At 40.4% G+C, this 22,961-nt stretch overlaps 2 protein-coding genes across 24 annotated transcripts in view; both read right to left on the reverse strand.

Moving 5' to 3' along the window:
- myom3 (myomesin 3) overlaps nt 1-8,691 on the reverse strand; it is a 61,738-nt gene extending 53,047 nt beyond the window's left edge. For 9 of the 20 annotated variants that reach the window (XM_058053777.1, XM_058053774.1, XM_058053771.1 and 6 more), the window contains exons 1-3: nt 8,387-8,691; nt 6,983-7,127; nt 2,402-2,504 (exon numbers count right to left, since the gene is read on the reverse strand). The gene's annotated coding sequence lies outside the window, so the exon portion shown is untranslated. Of the gene's footprint in view, nt 1-2,401; nt 2,505-4,843; nt 4,901-6,982; nt 7,128-7,860; nt 7,969-8,170; nt 8,312-8,386 lie in introns of those variants that run through there. The other 11 variants (XM_058053782.1, XM_058053776.1, XM_058053784.1 and 8 more) reach the window with 9 other exon arrangements.
- A 349-nt stretch (nt 8,692-9,040) lies between these two features.
- The window catches only part of ifnlr1 (interferon lambda receptor 1), a 40,340-nt gene continuing 26,419 nt past the window's right edge, over nt 9,041-22,961 (reverse strand). Inside the window, exons 2-8 of one of the 4 annotated variants that reach the window (XM_058053788.1) lie at nt 19,786-19,837; nt 18,186-18,312; nt 14,725-14,897; nt 14,467-14,642; nt 14,254-14,392; nt 12,286-12,416; nt 9,041-10,352 (exon numbers count right to left, since the gene is read on the reverse strand). In XM_058053788.1, coding sequence (XP_057909771.1) covers nt 9,441-10,352; nt 12,286-12,416; nt 14,254-14,392; nt 14,467-14,642; nt 14,725-14,897; nt 18,186-18,312; nt 19,786-19,828 — 1,701 coding nt within the window. In that variant the 5' untranslated portion in view covers nt 19,829-19,837 and the 3' untranslated portion in view covers nt 9,041-9,440. Of the gene's footprint in view, nt 10,353-12,285; nt 12,417-14,253; nt 14,393-14,466; nt 14,643-14,724; nt 14,898-18,185; nt 18,313-19,785; nt 21,280-22,961 lie in introns of those variants that run through there. The other 3 variants (XM_058053787.1, XM_058053786.1, XM_058053789.1) reach the window with 3 other exon arrangements.

The following is a 22,961-nucleotide window of genomic DNA, read 5'->3' on the forward strand; positions in this document are numbered from 1 at the left end:
CATGAATCCGGCCAATAGTCTACTAGAATACACCACAGGCAAGTCGTCTGCTACAGGTTTTGTTGGGTCTTGCAAACAAATAAATAACAAACTTATTATAACAAACTTATAACAAACAATTAAAGTAGGACTACAGAGACCAAAAGAAAAACCTACACAGGACTGGCCAAGACTGACTCAAAATACTTGAGTCATTCGACAAAGCTTTGGGCCACACCGGCATGCCAGCTTGCTGCTGCTGGGTTAAATAAGCTCTGAAACCTCGAGGCTATCACAAAAGAAGACCAAGGCACAAGTCAGAGCTGCATGGACTGCTGTCAGTTGTATTTTTTTAATTTAATGTTCACGGCACTGTTTTGGTTATAAATAAGTTAGCATGCTCATTAGCATGCTTGCTATTGTTGAATGAATGAAAGGTTCGCTACCCGTCCCTTCTCATTTGTGCGTATGGCAACAAAAGCAAACGGATAGTCGTGTAAGAACTAACATTTATTGTGCAATTGTTCATTCATTCATTTTCTACCATTTATCCTCACGAGGGTCGCGGGGGTGCTGGAGCCTATCCCAGTTGTCTTCCCTTCTGACTCTGACTCACATTTCTATCCTCGTATCGTATAGTCCTTTTCTTTTCGATGGCTATTTTAATTTCTAATCAGCATGAAACACCAAAACAGAAGGAGAACAAACAAAGGGAATGTGTCATATTTGGTTCATTTTTGGCACAGAGGATTAAAATAAAATAATTTTGAGGGGATTTTGTGTTTCTTTCAACTTCCCCACAATTTTTTCAAATTAAGCCCCCTCTAGCAGACTTCATTAAACTTGCGTGCACTTTATATTATCCAATTTGGGATTTTTCTACTAGCAAACATACTTTTTCTTCTGTGTAATTATTGGTTGCACATTTGCTTGCATGTATCCTGAGGACCGACATTAAACGCCTCTGAGAAATTAATTGCTTTTTGTCCCAGCGGTTAATTTTTTAATATATTTGTGGTAGCAAGTGTTTACATGTGTTTGTGGCAGCAGGGGGTAAAAAAAAGGCATCATTCAATAGTAAATCACTGTATGGAAGGTTAGAGGTTATTTATAACTCTGAAGTGGACCCACCTGCCTCTGGAATATCTGTGCACAATACGAGCTAGGGTTTCCAGGCTTGCTCGTCTCATCATACAACAGCAGTGACTGTCAAGACTAAGAATAACCACTGGGACAAAGCAGCTGAGGGCTACCTTTTTTATTAGTAAGACATTTCTAGCTTCTAGGTCCACAGGGGGATCAGCGCTATCTTTAATTTCTCATTGTGGTTTCCAAGAAAGGAGTGGATGGTGAGCAAATAAAATGACATCAGCAGTGAACAAAAGGCACCAGCCCGGCCTGAACAATTTAATTATTCAGAAATTCATTCATTCTCTACCGCTTATCCTCACGAGGGTCATGGGGTGCTGGAGCCTATCCCAGCTATCCAAAGTCGAATGTATTTTTCCTTCAATGTCAACCCCTTACATCAGGGGTGGGCAAACTTTTTGACTCGCGGGCCGCATTGATATGACAAAATTTACGGGGGGGGGGGGGGGGGGGGGGGGGGCAGACTATATATTTTACACGTAACAGTCCACCTGGTATTATTGTATCTGTAAAATTGTCATGCAATTTGCTATTATTATTTATTATTTTATATTTATATTTAAATATTTTAAAAATAATAAAATATTATAATAATTACAATGAAATTAAAATAATAATTATTATATTATTATTATGTAAAATATGCAAATATAACAATAATATTATATATAATTAATATAATAATTAGCATTAATATAATAATTATAATAATCATAATAGTTCTAATAATTATTATAATAATCTAATAATAATAATAATAATAATAATAATTATTATTATTATAATTATTATTATAAAAGAATTGGGCGGGCCGTATTCAAACACTTGGCGGGCCGGATGTGGCCCCCGGGCCGTAGTTTGCCCACCCCTGCCTTACATCCATCCATCCGGGGTACACCCTGGACTGGTCGCCAGCCAATCACAGGGCACATATAGACAAACAACCATTCACACTCACATTCATACCTATGGACAATTTGGAGTCACCAATTAACCTAGCATGTTTTTGGAATGTGGGGGGAAACCAGAGTCCCCGGAAAAAACCCACGCATGCACAGGGAGAACATGTAAAACTCCACACAGAGATGGCCAGATGCGGAATTGAATACGGGTGTCCTCGCTGTGATGCTTGTGCACTAACCACTCATCCGCCGTGCAGCCTATTCAGAAATTGTTCACCTTAAAGATAAGCGCTCATTCTGCATATGATCTGGTTAAGATTTTTGAAATCTTAACCAGAAATTAGAAATTTCTAAGTGTGGTGTTTCCATACTTGTATGTTTCTGCTTGGGGTGTCACCTGGCGGTGGTCACAATAGAGTTTCTGTTTCCGGGTGCAGCTTGTGAACGACTGTCAACAGTGGGTCTCTCACCTGCCTGGGGACAGAACAGCGCATTAGTGATCACTCGTTCCGTGGAATGATAAAATTTGGGGGGGAGAGATGTTATGATATTGTTATAAGCATATGATTGGTGATTGCAGTTGGTCAACTGCCAGAAAAAAACTATCCTTCTATGTTGTTGTTATGTACGGCAACTTTTTGGTGTGTGCCTCACCGTCCTTTTTTGCGTTGTGTGTTTTCTGGAAGCAGCTGATTGGCCCGCCCCTTCGGGTGCATATTAATGCATGCAGGTGTGCTCTGCTCATTCTCTTCTCGGCGTTTGCCTTATGTGCTCTGCTTGCCGCACACTCGTCTCCACCTCCCTGGCACGCTCCTAGGCCACTCAGCTGCTTACCGATGGCTTCTGGCAATGCCTGGGCATCAGCCTCAGTATTTTTGTTTTTGGCCTGTCCTGGTGTGACTGGCTGTCCTGTTTTCGGGTTTTGTTTTGTTTAGGGTTTTAGATGTGTGTTTTTCTTGTTTGGGCAGCAGTGACAACATGACGGCCCTCTATAGGAGTGGCTTTTGTTGTTTAGGCCACGCATTAGGACGTTTTATTTTGTCACTTTGGGACAGCAGATGGGTTTTAGTTTCCCCCCTTTGTCAGTAAGAATAAGGAAAAATGTAACAATTTTTAAATAAAATCAATTGACTTGGCCATCACGTCTCCTGTAATTTTCAATTTTACTATGAATTTCTTACAGTGCTATTTTCAACCTGTCCATAAATACTAAACCATTGCAACTTGAATATAAATTTATTTTTACATGAGGACACTTTCACAAAAGACTTTTGAAACTTTTGAAAAGTAGTATACTTTTTGCATTGTTGGTGTAAGCCATTTTTTAAGGACACCCTTATTTTATTAACACAAGTGAACAGGATAACGCTTTTATTTTGAAGGCTGGGGGTGTGTTGTCAACTTTTGTCTCTAGATCTGGCGACATTACAACCCACCTTTGATGAACTTTTTCTCAAAAGCGACTTGCGGCAAATAGCAACTTTTTCTATTGTTGTTGGGGAGTTGTCTGGTATTTTGGGACTTAAAAGTGAAAGCACGTATTGTTCTACATATTGTGTTCCCACAGATCAACAGCGGTTGCTGTTGGGACATTTCTGTCCCTCCCAGAGGCAGTCACAAGCCATCAGTGTACAGTGCTTCCGCGGCACAATGCCTGGATAAAACAGGAGGTTTATATTTCATTGTTAGTCTATTGCTACTCTATTTGTAAAATTGAGTGAATTATCTTGCAACTCTTGGAGTAAAATTAGTTGATAAACAGTCATTTTGTAAACAGCATATTTTGTTAAGTGCTGTTCTATTTTAATTGTGCTAATTTTAAAAAGTTCTCAAAAGCCATTTTAATTAAGTTGTTTTTACTCACATTTTGTCACTTACAAGGTTATGCTGTTTTACGGGAGCATTTGACATCATCAAATGCAAATGCAGGGCTCTACATTAAAAACAAAAATTACTTGCCCATGGGGAATCCTTAAGGTGAGAACTACTTGCCCGAACTTGCCCCATGTAAAATGAAAAGACTGGCATAATGATATAATTTTTGTGGCATCACATGAGAATCTCAAATAAAGATTAAATAATTATCTTTTCTTGTGGTTGTTTTCCGACATAGATCATGACGTTGCATGGAAATCTGGATTGTCAAAAGACTTCTAGGCACTTTGCCTTTTATAAGTTGTGCACCACAATGAAACATTATTGAAAAGACACATTTGTGTACTAGTAAAGTGTTTTTAATCCAGAAAAAAATGCTCAATAGTCAAACAATAATTTGTGACGCAAAGGTGAGGAAAAATACACAGAGAAATGGAAGCACTAGATTTTGTAGCTTGTGCAAAATCAGCACTTGGTATTGGATCTAATCGCTGGTGTTTCATTATGACCACTTCAAATTGTCACAGCAATGTGATTCACTCACCTGTGCCATCATTTGATTTGCTGCCGCTAATAAAATACTTCTTTAGGAGGCACTGGTTCATCACTTTTTGCTGTTTTCCTTCAGAAGTTGTTGAAGAATTAGACGATGTTGGCAGGGACACCATGATAGATGTTTTCGTAGTCAAACGATTGCTGATTGGTTGATTGCGAACAAGAATGGGCGTGGGTAAAACGTGGACTGTGGACTGCGGTCTAAATAAACAATTCTGATTGGTCCATTTCAAGATTTGCAAGGATTGGTTTGCAAATTACCACCGTAATTACACAGTCCGTGTTTTACCAACACCCAACAAGAACCGCTTTTAAAAAAACTCTTGGCAGTACGGCATGCTAAAGTGCACTTGCCCTACAGGAATATCACTGATTGCATTTACTTGCCCGAATTTTGTTTTAACTTGCCCCGGGCCATCGGTACATTGTTTTGTTGAGTCCTGAAATGATATGCAAATTACATCATTACAACACCTAGCGACTTCTAGGACAGGCAATAGCTGCTTTGCTAACTGAAAACTTGGTGGTTGTGCGAGTTGAGAAGGTCCCTTGACTGTTGCTAATAGAGAAGGACTGTGCCATTTAAAAACGTGCCTAACCACCGCCCCCGCCCTTTATTTAAAACAAACTTCCACATCAGCGAGCACTCTGAAAAACGTGGTTACATTGGTATGAGACAGACGTCATTTATTAATTGACTTCCCTGATCCTGATTGCTTAGAGGAAGTCCCATGTAGCAATATTCTATGTAGGTACGTGCAAAGAGGTATTTCAACACAATGAATGTATGAACATTAAATCATGTTGATCGTGCACCCTCCATCGCATGATATCATTGTGTTGGAATGTTGCACTGAGCCGAAGTACAACATCGAACACCAAGTCGAATGCTTCTTCATCATTGGTGCTATTTCGTTGCTTTTCAGGGATATTCCTTCCAGTCATCAAAGTTGGCATCAAAACAAATCGAAATTTTTAAAAAATTCCCATCGATGCTCAAGACTCGATGCCCAACCCTAGTCATTGCACTCTTCATTACACTGCACTGCATAAACAACATTGCTGAGTTTGCTGCTTGGGTTTTTGTCTTTGGGTTGAACCAACTGTTGTCTGAGGGTGTTGGTGGGTTTAAAATTTAACATCCTTCTGAGTCTCTCTGACAAACCAGCCACATTCTGTCACCGCTTTCTATCCTCAGGGTCGGGTGAAGTGGCCCTTCTTCCCAGTGATGACACCCACAGTTATAAAGAGCCTTTCTGAGGTGTCCCTGTCCCTTCTGTCTTCCAATGTCGGTGGTGGAGATTTTCTGTGCTCTGTCCTTAAGGATTCTGATAACCGCTAGTTTATTTTCTCGTGAGTGATGGGTGTCAAAGAGCAGCTACTGGTATTGCTGCACATTGTCAAGACAGATATTCAGTTATTCCAGAAGTATCTATAAAACACCACAAGGTGACAGTATTTATTGGCAGACAGCTTCCTGTTCCCTCTCCAAGAAGTTTCTGTCAAACTAGTTTGACTCTAGTTTGATTTAGTTTTATTATACAGTGGTTAACTTCTCTTCAGTTATGTGGCACTAAGAATGTTAAAATGCTACTTGACATTTTGCCTGTAAAAAAAAACACTGCACATATTGTGTTTGACTTTTGGACTTATTGGAAAAATGTCAGCAAGCTAGAATTTTAACTTGGAGAGTAAACATTTCTGCTTCTGGAGTCTCTACCAAACTTTTGTGTTTTTTCTTTTTTCTTGACCCAGATTTTGTGGAAATTTGCTTAATTTCTTTTCACACAATCCTACAAATTCCCACATCTTAGCACAATTCGTTTAGATCGCTTAATGCGTTCTCTCGGTGCACCTGAGGTGTAGAATACATAATGAGCTCATCCAGGTGTGACACGCATGTTTTCCGCATGGTGGAAAAACGTCCTCACGTGTTTTATCAATCATTCATACGCTCATTCGCTATTCATGCTCGCGTTGAGCTGATGAATTATGAATAAAAGGCAGAGTTGGCCCGTTTAGCTGTGTGACAAACATTTATTCCCCCATCGGATGCTTTTACGTTTAATCTACACCACGCAGATGCAGGAATATCACAGCAGGTTGCAGTGAGGGGAGCACTCTCTCATGTCACAATTTCATTTGATCAAGCTGTAGTGAAGACACTGAACGACAATAGGAGGTTTAAAGCAGTTCTATTCAACTGGCAACTAGCAGCCCGTGGGCCAAATCCAACCTGGGAAGGATCTCATGGTTGGAAGCGGCTAACATTTGCCCAGCAGATGTCATATATGGGATGCTTGACTCCTGTTTTTGCAGTTAGAATGCCTCTCAATTGCTGCTGGAATATATTTTGATATTAAAAGAATTCAACTGGAAACATCTTAGAATGCTGTCATAATCTTTCCATTGCCGTTCAATGTCGAAATGTCCCAATTGACTTTTGAATAAGTCCGGATGTAATATAGAACATCGATTAATCACATTAAAAAGAAGCCAGCTGCCAATGAAAGGTCACTCACCCTGAAAGCGTCGCCTTATTCACATCATGTCACGCTGCCAAGGACAAAGGGGGCCAAGGTGAGGAACTCCACTGCCAGCCGATGCAGAGGACAGGTGCTGCAACCCAAGAATACCCTGAAGAGCCAGCTCCTATTCCTGATGATGCTGCAATGTCCAACCAGATTTCAGACAGCAATCGAATAGTACTACACAGCATTCAAATTGCTTTCTAAACAATTTGTCTGCAACAGTATTCTTGATAATCCCACAGCATTCCTACTGTGTTCCAACTATATTGCGCAAGAATGATTTGAGACGGGCTTGAAACGTAATCTAAGTAGTAATTCTCTCCCAAATGTGACACAAACTTTTGTAATATAAAAGTTTTCAATCCGGCTGGTTCTGTTTGACTCGTGCTGATTCTGAATAAGCGCAAGCCAACAAGTCAACTGAGGGATTCTACAAAGTGCTAACCACCAACTGCATGCAGGCTTCCAATTATTAAATGACTTGGTTTGATCTTAGGCCAAGTTTGACAATTTAATGAGAACGAACAGTAGGATTCAACAAACACCAAGTGTATTAAAGCAAATCTAGAAATATTCCTTATATATTAAAGCTCAGTGTATACATCTTCACTTACTAGGACTGACAAAATGAGGCACACAGATATTATTAATAATTTCTATTCTACATCACAGACAAAAAAAGCAAGCATCCCAGTTTTATAGACCAGAAACACAAATATCAGAGTTCATTGTCTTTATATTCCCACAACCATCTAATTTATGTTATACATCCTTACATTAAAGATACATGGTTCCTATGACCAGCACTAATTAGACTTGCACTCACGGGAAATTAAAGGCAGGCTATAGGTAGCCTTTTTTGTATTTACCATTTGAGAGAAAATGAAAAACTATGTCCATGTTGCCAGGATGCACTTGGAAGTGGAGTGTTTAAAGTTCATTTCAGTGGAACAATAAAACCTACCAGACAGGAAGTGAGCTGCTATCTAAGTAGATCACGTGCCTGTATTTCTAGGTCATCTTAAGCCTTTCGATTGTGATTCTTTCTTGGTTTTCACACAGCATGCCAAACCCAAACGGCGCTTTTAAAGATTTTTCTCACTTCAACTAGAATTTTTATTCCCAAAGTATCCAGGCAAAATTTTGGAGAATTGGAAGAACTTTTCTTGATTTATTTACCTTTAGGAGGATCCCAGAACCCCATTTATTTTTAAAGGCTAATGGCGATCCCGACAAATAAACAGACCTCACGTGGGACGTTTCCACCAACAAAAACTAAAGCTAAAACGCTCAGAAACAGGAACATGGCTTTAAAAAACGACTCGCCAAAACCCCAGTTATCAGGCTAATTTATTGTCTTAAAATACACCATGTGTATAGAAAATGAAGCCTTACCTGCTTTAAATGGGATATATTGATGATCGGTGATGATGCAGTGACGTTGGGGGTTGTCACGTGATATGTAAGAAGCAGCTGACAAGTTGGATTTCACTTTGAGGAGTCCTCTTTAACAAATTCATACTTTTTAGTTGCCATTATGAGCCAATAAGTCCGATGTCAAAGTTATTCCTAGCGTGAAGCCTTGCCAGTGTAGCGTGTAGGGCGAATAGAGTCGCTCTTTTAGGACAAAAACTCACGAATGTAAAACGTCTGGACTGTTTATTGAACGCTACACTCTTCTATCCCCCCCCCAAAAAACCCGCCAATCTTTTTCTTTTTTAACCGTCGACTTTCTCTGACGTCAACCATGCGCCCACTCTCCAGGCATGACCAATCAATTTGCACCAAATTAAACTGTTACACTAGTATGGCTAACAGGCCTCTGAAGCTTAGTTAAAATGGCTGAAAAATATTATAAACCTAATGTAAACATCTCATCTCCTGTGCTGTATGCCCATTTATCAGTCACATACTTGTTTTTCAGTATCTGACATGATTGCTTTACTGCTGTTTACAAAAGATAATGTTCAGCCTTTGGAAAAAGCCAACCATTACCCCACCTTCAATTCTGTATGTTTTTACACACTTTATTTACCTCTGACAGAAGGAACAGCAAACAATAGAGAGAGCAAACAAGTTCATGAACTCTGAATGAAGGAAAACGGAAAACACATTTTTTAAAATGTCAAAGCACTCTTTATATATCGCTCATAACACTGAAATATGTAAGCTGTAAAACAAATCAGACAAACTTGAAATGACAGACATTTTTCATCTATTTACCGGCTGTAGATAATCAGATTTAGTTCCATTTTATTCAGAAGGTGTAAGTAGATTGCACTACAACTGTCACTCCGGTGCTTATCTGCCTGCCATGCAATCACATTGAAGCAGGATGTCACAATTTGAGGTTCTCGGCTTGTACATGTTCATTTGTGTCAAAATTGACTTATTAATATGTACAAATAATATATACAAAAGCAAAAATATAAGTTTTAGAGAGGTCAGATTACTCTTGTATTTCTAACCCCCAACCTCCAAGAAATATTCCTTCTTCTGATGCTTTATCCTTGGCAAAAGCACCATCCACTATTTCTTTAGGGTGAGCAATAAAAGTCCCAGAAGGGTTGTTCATTCTGTCGTCCAGATCATCATTAGGTACAATTCCAAAGGGGAATGAAGGCATCCAGTTTTGTTTGTATCCTGATTGAGAATTTACATCACTACATGTCATGTTTTTTCCCAGGTAGAAACCAAGTGTTGTCGTCTGATTCGGGGATAAGTGGGCATAGTCCCAGTCTTGCAGGTTCGGTGTGTTTAAAGCGCCATCTTCACAGCCTGAGTCAGATGATTCTGAGCGCTGCAACAATGTTAAAGAGGATTCATCCTCTGTGGAGACTAGGAGATTAGACAAAAGGGGTTTTCTTTCAGGTTCAGGGTGTGTAATTGTATTGCTCTCTAACTGGAGCATGAGCGAAGGCAACTGAAGTTGTCCATTGGTGTCCTGCACTGTATGCAACAGCAACTGCCTGCCTGGATCTCTGTCCCAAACCTCCACATTGGGTGCGCTTTGTGAGTCAGAGAAAAGCAATGGGCTTTCACTGTCCCCCAGGATGACTCCCAGGAGCTCCTTCTCTTCTGTCGGAACAGCCATGGTCACTGAACTGTAGATGACAGACGACTGGGAGCTTACGTCCTGATGATTCTGCCTCTCCACCGAAGAGCCAGTGCTGCCCAGCCAGGGTTGGCAAGGAATATCCTGCGGGGAATAGTCTCCAGGTGCAGTGGAAGGCCCATTTGGCCTGGGCCTGATGCTGGTGCACTCATACAAATATATTTGTTCGCTTTGAGTGCAGACAATCACTTTTAAAATAGCTGGAGAATGCTCTACCTTTGGCAATGTAGTGGTAGCAATTATTTCCTGTACAAAAGACAGAAGACAGATGTTTAGGGATATGACAACTATCCTGTATCAACAGGTAAAACTGTTGCTAAATAATCAGTTAGGCGTACTTTATGACTATGATTGCAGTGATGAAGTAGCATCGTTGTTATGAGTGGAGGAAACCAATATGCCATTTACACAGATATTCCAGAAAGGTCCACTATCTGTGACAGATAATCCCCTAATATTCAAGTGACTGCTATCCACCATTTTATTGCACTATACTGACTTCCCTTCTCTTTGTACATTGTGTAAATATACTTTGTATTTATTGGGATTTTATTCATATCCTTTCCTTTTTATAAATATGCAAATATTGTATATATTATATTTTCTATTCTATTGTATTTTTTCCATATTGTATTGCTAAAGGCGGCATGGCGGTCGAGTGGTTAGCTCGGACATCTCTGTGTGGAGTTTGCATGTTCTCCCCGTGCATGCGTGGGTTTTCTCCGGGTACTCCGGTTTCCTCCCACATTCCAAAAACATGCTAGGTTAATTGGTGACTCCAAATTGTCCATAGGTATGAATGTGAGTGTGAATGGTTGTTTGTCTATATGTGCCCTGTGATTGGCTGGCGACCAGTCCAGGGTGTACCCCGCCTCTCGCCCGAAGACAGCTGGGATAGGCTCCAGCACCCCCGCGACCCTCGTGAGGAAAAGCGGTAGAAAATGAATGATTTTTTTTATTTTTCTTATTTCTAGATTTTTTTTAAAGTATTTTTGAGCTACTGCCACCGAGCAACCTTGTGGATCAACAAAGTCCGTCTCAGTCTACGTCCAAATACAGTGATGCCTGTGAAAAAATAATGCCTAGAGATAACTTTTTAAAATGAAATACTGTCTTCTTCAAAGGTTTTTCTAGTGGAACATTTTGTATTCCGAGCTAAACGCCCCGGGTTTGAATCTCCACTTGTAAGCATCATTGGTATTCGTCAGGAAGGGCATCCGAATTATAAAGTGCTCAAGCCAAAAATCAGTATGCAGATGAAAGGATTAGCTGTGGCGACTCCGTAACCAGGAAAGAGCCGAAAGACACAAACAAACAAAATGCTAGTCAGGAGAATTGACAGTTGTTCATCTTAGAACTCATTCATTCATTTTCTACCGCTTTTTCCTCACGAGGGTCGCGGGAGTGCTGGAGCCTATCCCAGCTGTCTTCGGGCGAGAGGCGGGGTACACCCTGGACTGGTCGCCAGCCAATCACAGGGCACATATAGACAAAAAAAACATTCACACTCACATTCATACCTATGGACAATTTGGAGTCACCAATTAACCTAGCATGTTTTTGGAATGTGGGAGGAAACCGGAGTACCCGGAGAAAACCCACGCATGCACGGGGAGAACATGCAAACTCCACACAGAGATGGCCGAGGGTGGGATTGAACCCTGATCTCCTAGCCGTGAGGTCTGCGCGCTAACCACTAGCTACCATGCAGCCCCATCCTAGAACTGTGAACTGTGATCATATTTTGATCACCGTCTATAGTTGTTTTGTTAGCAGCTTTTCTGGAAAGATGACATACTTGATCCACTTTTCGAGTCACTATGGCATTAATCCAAAATTTTACTTTCATTTACTTTCTATTTCTGTAGTCCTCCTTCAGCAATAATCGTCATTGACTTAACAAAGACACGCTGATCCTTTCAAAAGCACTTTTAATTACCTCACTGTGTAATGATGGTGACATATCTGCAGAAGCAAGGCTAATCATGTCATAACATAAAAACTCCATGAGTCACTAAGGTGTTTCAATTAACCAAAACAAAGATCAAGCTTAGTTTTGTTATTAATAACTATTCGTTGGCACAGTGGACACGTGTGAATCCTGTGCCACGGGGCTTGATTTTCCAGTTGCGCAGCATTTCCTCATTGTTAGTTGGAGAGTAAGGAACAACATGCTCACCAGTGAGTGTGGCAGCTTCGTTTTGTTGCCACTCTTCACGTAGAAGCACAGAGCCCCAACTGATATCATGACAAGGACCGCCAGCAGAGCGGCACCCATGAGGAGCCACGGCAGAATCTCACTAGGATCGTCTAAGGGAGAGAAGAGTGGGTGTTAGCATCCAGGTTGATAGCCTTGAGCACTTAGGCAAATGTTGTAGTCAAATGCAGCACCGCTGTTCAGTGCGTGCTGCACATTCCTGGATGTAGCAGCGACTCCCCAGAAGTGCTTAGTTGTGCGATACCGGGGATTTATCTCTGCAAAGCACTGCACAACAACCTCCTTTAGGGATTTAGAATGTAGATTTTGTATTGGCATGTGCACAGACTATACGCTGTTGTCATCAACTGTTGTTAGTCTTGGAGTTAGCAGTTTAAAATACAGGTTGTGGAGATTATCTTTCTGTTTGATTTAATCTTCTGGGTCAACAATGGGACAAGAAAGGAGCGTCACAAGCACTTTCACTTTATCAGTGCAGTAGTGCTTGGTCCTCCTATTACTTTTAATCACATTCAGACCGGGAACAACACTCAGATTAGCAGCTCTACTGTGTGTTGACCCGGTTTTACTGTTTGTGTTTCGCAGTTGCCATTTTCTTCTTCTTCCATTTTCTGTTTTGACATTTTTCTTGAAATATTATGATTTTGTTTCTTTATGCCAATATCCTAAACAAATGAATCATTTGAAGAAAATCCAGTTCAGTGATTAAAAATAAAAATGACGTTAAAATATATGGTCTCAAAGTTTCTACTGACTGTCAGTGTACATTGTCCTAAATTGGAGACCAAAAATGTCTATGATACTTTCATAATTAAAAATAAATCACTCTAATCACATTGTCTAGTGACATTTGTCACTTGATAAAGTCAGTCTAGCATCCATATATAGATATACACTACAATACTGCTGGCTTTGTTTACATCACATGGTGCATCACTTCTGTGTAAGTTACGGGATCTCTGAATGACAGAAGAAACGCCCACCACTTTACAAAAATACAGATTGTTACAAAAATATTGTAGCAATCTGCCAAGTTGACTAATTAGCCTTTAATTTATTCATTCTAAATTTAAAAATAGGTTTGAAATTGAGTGGGGAGGACAAAGTAAGAAGCTAAAAAATACCATGGCTGACTTCATTCATTCATTCCATTCATTTTCTACCACACAAGGGTTGCGGGGGTGCTGGAGCCTATCCCAGCTATCTTCGGGCGAGAGGCGGGGTACACCCTGGACTGGTCGCCAGCCAATCACAGGGCACATATAGACAAACAACCATTCACACTCACATTCATACCTATGGACAATTTGGAGTCGCCAATTAACCTAGCATGTTTTTGGAATGTGGGAGGAAACCGGAGTACCAGGAGCATGGGGAGAACATGCAAACTCCACACATTGATGGTCGAGGGTGGAATTGAACCCTGGTCTCCTAGCTGTGAGGTCTGCGCGTTGATGAGACACATTAACGTTACATTGATGAGACATGACAATACATTACATTACCTTCACACTGCATGGAGTCAGCCATGGCAGTGTGAAAAAAGTTATACTCTTGTTGTGTGTGGAAGTGGTAAACTTTCTTCCCCACTCCTTTTGAACCCTTTTTTTAAAGTTAAGAATAAATACATTGGAGCGGCTAACTAGTTTGCTCGATACCTTGCTATGCTTGTGTCCGTGCAGTGGTCCCGTAGCCTGTGCAATTCATAACAATGAATGGAAGTGTAAAGATGACTATAAGGGTCTTATCACATGTCTGCTGGGCTCTCGTAATGGTAACAATCTATTTAGAAAGTCAAACAGGTTTTCTATGCTCTAACTTTCATTCACTAATATTGAATCCTACCTTGTGGCCTGCAGCCAATCAACCACAATAAACAACGGATGACTTAAACCCAGTCTTTAAAGTAAATAGTATTTCTGTGCTCACATGCTGGAGTTACGCAGAAGTCGGCCATCTCACTCTCCGGACGACCCCACTCATGGGAAGGCTTGTAGACCACATAGCCGCAGTACTTGGTTTTGCCATTAAAGTCAACGACAAAGTTGCCAGAACTATTGTGATGCACCTGGCAAGACACACATGGAAGTGAATTAAGAAGAAAAAAATCCACTTATCAATCAGTCCCTGTCCAATAATCACCTGTGTTGGGGAAGTGAGGTTTAAGGTATATTGAATTAACGGTGTCGTGGGCCCGTTTTTACTGTTCTTAATGATGTCCTCAAGGGATATTCCATTTGGTCCAAGCGGAAGCGTCACATGAATATACAAGGAAGATGACGTTGTGTTCAAAGACAGGATGGGTTTACTAAAAATGGCTGCAAGGAAAAAGTGAATCATATTAATGAGATGCATTTCAGGCTGCTTTTATGCAGTTGTATGGTATGTTCGAGTTCTTACTGTCTGCGATGGGATTAAACCTAGTGGTGAGGCCGTGAAAACGTCCATTGGCGTAAACCACAGCTCGGTATTGAACATGTGGCACTGAGGGCGTTTCTGCGGTCAGGTTGCAAGAGCGAGCGGTAATGTTCTGACACTCGCTTTTCATCTGGTATGGAAGCTCCCCAACGTGTCTGTAATGTTTGCCAGCACACAATTAAGTCACACACAGAGTAGCCTAGCCCCTTAAATAGCATAATCAAAGGTAAATTGACTGGCATGACAAGACGTACATAAAAACAAGTCACATATCGTATTCATCCTTTCGGCTCCCGCTGCCTTTGTGGAGATACATTACAACACTTAGTGCACTTGCAGACTGATTTGATGATAGCACCAGGCAAGAAGCACTTGACATTTTTACAATAAGGTCTTAAAAGAGATAGAATTTCCACTTTGATGAGGTCATTTGTGAAGGAAGTTTGTGGCACACCAAGACATACACAGTACAAATGTACAGTGGAACATTTAAGGTCACGTGCCTCTGACGCTGTACCAAAATATACATTTCAAGTGTCCACAGTATGGTAATAGTAATGGTTTGATTTCATTTGAACATGCATCAGATTCCAATTGAATGCATCACATAATCAGTTCACAGTTCCACATGTCCAAAAGGAGTAGGAAGAAGCAAAGCTTATTAAATCCTACCCCTCCATCTGGTACTTTTACAATCAGTATTACATTTGTTCACTTCCTGCTTTCCATAATACAGTTTAAGGGTTTATTTTTCTTTGTTTTTTTTAAATAATGTACCTCGTACCGAAGTAGGAGGTGATATGACCATCCAATGACATAATGTGTACCATAGTAAGTGTCAATATAGTGATATGTATAGCACATCATGACTGGTTCAAGACTCTTCATCCTTGTATTTAGCAAACATCAACTGCTTGTATTGTTTCTTGAATTGGCTCATCGTTGTGCATTGTTTGAGGGTCTTACTCAATCCATTCCATAGTTTGATTCCACATACTGAAATGCTATGGCTTTTTAACGTAGTCCTAGCATATAAGTGTTTCAAATGTAGTTCTTCCCTGAGATCATATTTCTCCTCTCTTGTAGAGAAGTATTGGATGACATTTTTAGGTAATTGGTTATTTTTAGCCTTATGCATTATTTTAGCTGTTTGACGATTAACTATATAAGCAAGTTTAAGTATTTGCATAAGGAGTTAGTATGTTCTCTGTAGGCGGCATTGTGAATTATCCTTACTGTCCTTCTGATTAAAAGAACAATCAGTATTAAAGTTAACTTAATTTACACTTGTGCTACAATTCAAAACATCACTGTACAGTTAATAAATGTAATTGTTCATTTTTATATTACTGTATTGGCCTGGATATAAGATGGTATTGTTTTCCCTAGATGACACTATGTAAAAGATATTGTCTTCTATTCGGGGTCCAGCTATTTCTGCAGTCATTTCCAAGAGAGTCTAAGCTTTTCTTCCCATCACTCACACACAACAGTTACAAGGCGACACAGACCCCTTTTGGGGGTTAAAAAAATGTCTCGGCTAATCTAGGAAGCTAAATTCAAGATAATGGAGATCAATGACGGAGTTGTTGAAGAGCTAAGAAAAATAAATAAAATTGGATGATCGAAAAGGAATTCTACTTATCCTGAAAACCGATTTGTCACTCTTGAAAAAAGTCCAACCTCTGAGGTTCCACTAGACAGCTTATGTTGTCATACATGATCAGAAGGGCAGTGTCTGCCTTTGTTTTTATACTGTGGATGTAGATATCGTCAACATTTTCAAAAGTAAAAGCAATAAAAAACATTTGTTAAAAACAAACATGTCTTTAACTGCACTCTTGGTTTGTTAGTTTAGTCTACAAGAATGCAGCAGGATGAGATTTGAAATGACAATGAGAGTTAAAAGCATGATGGCATGATTGGCCAGCTCTACACTTGCAAGGTGCATGCACGCCCCCCCCCATCCAATCCGAAACATCCAATCAACTGTTAGTATGCAAATGAGCCAACACGCAGCCCAGACTTTATGGAAACAGCGAAAGTGACCCTGAGACAACTAATAATTAACAACAACTAAAAACAACAATTAACATAACATTGCTTGTTAAAATCTGGCTGTATGATATATTTTATATATTTTATATTAATTTTTTCTCAAGGAGGATGACGAGGACATACTGAGAAAATACCATCCAAAGTTCTCCTATTTGGCGACGACAGAGAATGAATGCAGGTGGCTCACAAGCACTATGCCTGGATTAGCCTGCTGCTGTGTTTAATGTGGATGTCAGTAACACAGGTGGTCTACATGGTGTAGCACAGTGGGCCCTGTGCATTTAAAGCCAATGAGAAGTGTTCATTTGATTGGTTAAGATTACACTCGGTGGTGGGAGGGATGGAGGCGTGGGTGCGCAGGGTAGGTGCGCCGCACCTGGTCTACGAAAATATAGCCCATTGTCTGAAATACACTCAGTAAAAGCATACATTAAAACATATTACTATACAATTATTCATTGATTCATTCATTTTCTACCGCTTTTTCCTCATGAGGGTCACGGGGGGTGCTGGAGCCTATCCCAGCGGTCTTTGGGCGAGAGGCGGGGTACACCCTGGACTGGTCGCCAGCCAATCACAGGGCACATATAGACAAACAACCATTCACACTCACATTCATACCTATGGACAATTTGGAGTCACCAATTAACCTAGCATGTTTTTGGAATGTGGGAGGAAACCGGAGTACCCGGAGAAAACCCACGCATGCACGGGGAGAACATGCAAACTCCACACAGAGATGGCCAAGGGTGGAATTGAACCCTGGTCTATACAATTATATTAAACCATATTTTCCATCATGGGTGCTGATATTCGGCCCAACTTATTATCAGTCGATCACTAGGACTTACCAGTACTTATACATTTACTGGACATTATCTGGTGTCTATGGGAACCTACACTACGCCCTAATTGGGTGTTAATGTGCACTTTTTGGCCGGAACTGATCAGAGATACTAGATGAGAAGATAGCGATAACCAACAACCAGAGAGGCAGCCTTACTCACGGTGCAACAAAATAAAACAAGTTAACACATAACGTGAATTACGTAATAATAATTGACAACTTCCTCAACGACGTATTTGACATAGAGCAAAAATCTGACAAACACAGCAAAGTGTTGGGCTAGAGTCCTGCAATTTACCCAGCATGTTTTGCGCGTCGTGAAGATATGGGTGTCATTTTGGCACGTGTGTAGTACGTAGACATTTAATTGGTGCAGTGGGTGGATTGTGTGCTGACTTCTTGTGTTGTTTTTTTGAGGTGGTATGTCTTCCTGTGCGACTCAAATTTGTAACCACAGCAATGAAAATCATGTTTATATGATAATCACCTTAATATATTCAAGGTTTGTACATACACCCCCGCATCCCTGTCTTTGTACCTTCTGTACTGCACGCTATAGAGGATCTTTTCGTCAGGGAATGATGGCTCCGCCTCGTCCCAGTAGAGCACGTTGTAAAAGTTCTTAGAGTGAAAGAACACTTTGTTGTCACCAGTGGAAAGACACGCTGCAGGACAAAAGGGCAAAGTCTATTTGAGTCATTTTGTTGGCTAATAACGCCCAGTGTTTTGAATAGATACGAATGTTAAACATGTTTTGCTTGGGTAAGACAACCTGTAGTCATTAGTAGCAACAGTTTTTATCCACAGAGATAAAATTAAATATTTTTTTCCGTCTGTCCCTGAAACTGCTTCTTTCCTGTGCAGGTCACGTCTCGAGTAAAAGGATAAAGTTGCTATCGTCCCGACAGAGCGCTGTCGTCTAATGCCTGCCATACATTCCACTCTGTTTTATAGCTAAAGCATTTAATAAATAAGCCACATATTCATGACGTTAAGTCGTTAAAAAAAATAAGCCCCGGGAGTATTACCGTTAAATGTTATCGCCTTGTGCAGTTCGACGGCGACGAGAGAGACAAAAGATTGGAAGACAACAGACCTAGTCTGCTGCAGATTAGCATTTTTATTAGCTGTGTAATGATTTAGTCAATATCACATCAGGCAAAGTCTTGTCATAAAAAAAGCATTTTCCATTGATTACTATCATGCAAAACATCCAAAGCTTGTATTTCGCTGCAGGACTCACATGAGGGGGATTCATCTTGGTCATATATACATAAATATGACTTGACTTTTGTGTTTTTTAGTTATTCAAGCCAGGGGTAAGCAAACTTTTGTCACAAAGGGCCCCAGACTGAAAAAATAAAGGATTTGGTGGCCATTTCTGTATTTAAAGTTTTTAAAGAAGTTAAAAACCAACCCATTTAGATATGTTCGGAAGTTAAAGACAGTATATTTAAAGAAAAACACCTTTAAGTCCCCTGTGTGTCCTAGGAGAAAAAAAAGTGTCTTATTATATACTCATATTAAAAATAAGTTTTTTTTTTAAAATGTTAACATAATTAAAATCTATAATTAGCAATTCATTCATTCATTTTCTACCGCTTTTCCTCACGAGGGTCGCGGGGGGTGCTGGAGCCTATCCCAGCTGTCTTCGGGCGAGAGGCGTGGAACACCCTGGACTGGTCACCAGCCAATCACAGGGCACATATAGACAAACAACCATTCACACTCACATTCATACCTATGGACAATTTGGAGTCACCAATTAACCTAGCATGTTTTTGGAATGTGGGAGGAAACCGGAGTACCCGGAGAAAACACACGCATGCACGGGGAGAACATGCAAACTCCACACAGAGATGGCTGAGGGTGGAATTGAACCCTAGTCTCCTAGCTGTGAGGTCTGCGCGCTAACCACTCGACCGCCGTGCCGCCCCTTATTATACACTCATATTAAAAAAAAGAGTTTTTAAGTTTTATAATGTATTTTTTTGTAAATGTTAATAACATAATTAAAGTCTATATTGAATATAAAAAATATTAGCAATAATATTATATTATAAATGATCCTAAGGCCACATTGTGGACACCTGATTTAAGAGTTTTCGGGTTAAATACAATGACTGCATTGCACTCACCGTAACAGAAGAGCAGGAGGATAATGACATTTATAGACCACATCTTCTTTGGCTATAAAGGACACCGAAGCCACAGTTAGGCCATGAAATTATGTATAATATCATCCAGGTGACTTGTTCGATAGCCTTCTGCCTCCTTAGCCTGCCAACCATCGCCTGTGCTTGCTCTGAAAAGGAGTGGTCTCGCTCAGGTGTGCAAGTGTACCTTAACCAACTTCCTTCCTGCTCACTGAACGTTCCGCCCATTTTATACAGCCACTCTACTGCATCACCTCCTTTTTTACACATTTTCTTCCCTTTAGTCATCCTCTCTCGCCTTCTCTGCTTACATGTCAGGTTGCTTTCAGTTTTTGCCGACCATCCCTGCTGAATGAGAAAGTGAAAGAATATGCTCCGAGATAAAGTAGGTCTTAGGCGTGTTTCTCCTGTTCTTTTTCACACACACCAATGCATACACACACATAAACACAACAAACACACACTCTCCTGGAAGCTCATTGTTCAGAACTGTAGTCCAGCTTGTACCTGGAAAACATACTAAAATGTAAAATTTCTGTTTCTAACTCATGCAACTCATTGCTCATAGATTTCATTTCTCAAATGCTCATGTCTGAAGTTGCAGTTTTTTCATGACGTCATGAAGGGAAGTCAAGTCAAGTCAGTGTTTTGCAAGTCTTTCATCTCAAGTCTTGAGTGGAGTCAAAACCAAGTCAAGTCTCATGTCAAAACAAGTCTGTCACGCCCTGTGTGGGTTCCCTCGTGACAGTTTGTTTGGTTTCCGTTCTGGACTCTTATTTTGTATTTAATTTCCTGTTTTGCCCTGTCTTCCTTGGTTGCCCCACTCATCCACACCTGTCCCTAATTTGTATTGGTCTATTTAGTTCAGGTGTGCGCTTCTCCCTTTGTGGGATCATTGTTGTTTGTCCGTCAGCTATGTGAGTTGCTTTTTCCTGCTGCAATTTCTGCAACAAATAAATATAATTTTCCTGCAATTGGTCCTGCTCTCTGCATCCTGGGGTCGAACCATAAAGCAATGAAGCCGAACCGTGACAAAGTCAAGTCCAAAGTCATGGGCTTACAAGTCATAATCACTCTTTAGTGTCTCCCAAATCAAATGCTATTTTAACAATGTAACAATCCATTATATTTGACAAATACAATGAATGCATTTGATTTGTTTTCATTTATTTAAACAAGACCAGTCTGACAAGACTTAGTCACAAAAAAAAAAGTGCTAACTTAGCATTCGGGATTTAGTAATCCACATATTTGTTGTGTGTTCTTCTACTTGATTGGATGTTAATAGATACATTCCATGAGGCAGATTCAAAGGGAAAATACATTGTCTTTCTGCAAAATAGCAAGTATTTTCAAGCCATTAGATAAGGGTCCAAGTCAAGTCCCGAGTCATTGGTGACAACATGCAAATTGCAAGTCTGTAATAATATTGTCAAGTCGAGTCCATTCATTCATTCATTTTCTACCACTTATCCTCACGAGGGTCGTGGGCGTGCTGGAGCCTATCCCAGCTGTCTTCGGGCGAGAGGCGGTGTACACCCTGGACTGGTGGCCAGCCAATCACAGGGCACATATAGACAAACAACCATTCACACTCACATTCATACCTATGGACAATTTGGAGTCACCAATTAACCTAGCATGTTTGTGAGGAAACCCACAAACGCATGGGGAGAACATGCAAACTCCACACGGAGATGTCCGATGGTGGAATCAAACTCAGGTCTCCTAGCTGTGTGGCCTGTGCGCCAACCACCTGTTCACCAAAAACACAATAATCTATGAATTACAGTACATGCTTCCAAGCACAGTTTGACCTTTGCCCTTATACGAAACCCTGATTTCACCTCATGCCTACATAAGCGTGATTATGAGAAAGAGCCTTTCCTTTTTGTCGTCGTCGTCATCTTTAGATGAAATCCCAGAGGACGTGCACCCACCCACCCCGGAGTGCAAGAAAACTCTTTGAAGGTGTCGGCCACAAACTGAGATGAAGAAGAGACGTGTGCGCGCTCGTTGTGGTGGCTCCTCGCTTCTCTTCAAGAACCTCATCAATGAATCATCTTTTGGACTGTCGCTGCAAATGAAATGCAGCTTGCATCTCTCGCTTTTGCCAGCCTCTTTCAGTCTCTCAGGCTGAGCTCAATCTTTGATCAGCCGACAACACGGTGGTGTGATGGGAGACTGTGGAGCACCTAATCCATTTTTACCACTCCTACATTTTCAGATTTCATTCCTTTGCTTATATTAGCTTTGAATGTCCTCCACTGCTGTTGTGGTTTTGAGGTCACATCCAGATGAACCTTTTTTTTTTTTTTTTTACACTTTTTCTTTGCATTTTCGCTTAAAGCAGGTTTCTTTACTTTGAGATGATGACTATTTCCATCATTTTGTTTTAGGTGTGCGTTTCTCAAAATGACAAAATGTACAATGTACAAGTACTATGACAAGTACTATATTGGCCTACCACCGGCAACCAAAAAAAATCTGTACTGCACTTACAGTACATGTCCATATAAATCACATTCACAGGCTTCCATGCCCTTTTTGGCCAATCATAAGCCTATAGTAGCAATATATAAGTCAGCCTATATCAGCTGACTTGGTTGCACATTCAGAAGCCTGGTGTTTGTCTATATTGTTATATTTAATAATTAATGCCTCCATTCCAGTGGTTCCCAAACTTTTCACAGACTCGTACACCTTCAGACATTTGACATTAAAGCCATGTACCACCCACTACTGCACACTTAAAAAACAGGAAATATTTATGTAATTAACATGAAAAACAGAACATGACTAAATGGTTACTTCATTCAGTAAATCATTCTGGTTTAAAAAAAAAATATTTTGCATGGTCAAGTTTTACAAAAACACTGATAAATAGATAAGTAATACTTCTACGAGATCATTCCATTTCAATGTGTTGAACTTGTGTCCACTTGCTATTGTTATGCATATTAATTTGAAACCAAATTGAAAAGGAAAGTTTAACAAACATGATAAAGCAGCATCCAAAGTAAAAAAAAAAAAAATACATACAACCAGTCAGGAGCGCTGTAAAGGGCGGACAAGTTGGGACAATTCCAAGCGCCCCTGACTGACAGCAGGGCCACTCCGCTATGATCGGTCACACTCCGAAGCGCTCCCGAGGACTT

Source organism: Doryrhamphus excisus, chromosome 17, assembly GCF_030265055.1.
Source record: "Doryrhamphus excisus isolate RoL2022-K1 chromosome 17, RoL_Dexc_1.0, whole genome shotgun sequence".
In the NCBI taxonomy this organism is placed as follows: Eukaryota; Metazoa; Chordata; class Actinopteri; order Syngnathiformes; family Syngnathidae; genus Doryrhamphus; species Doryrhamphus excisus.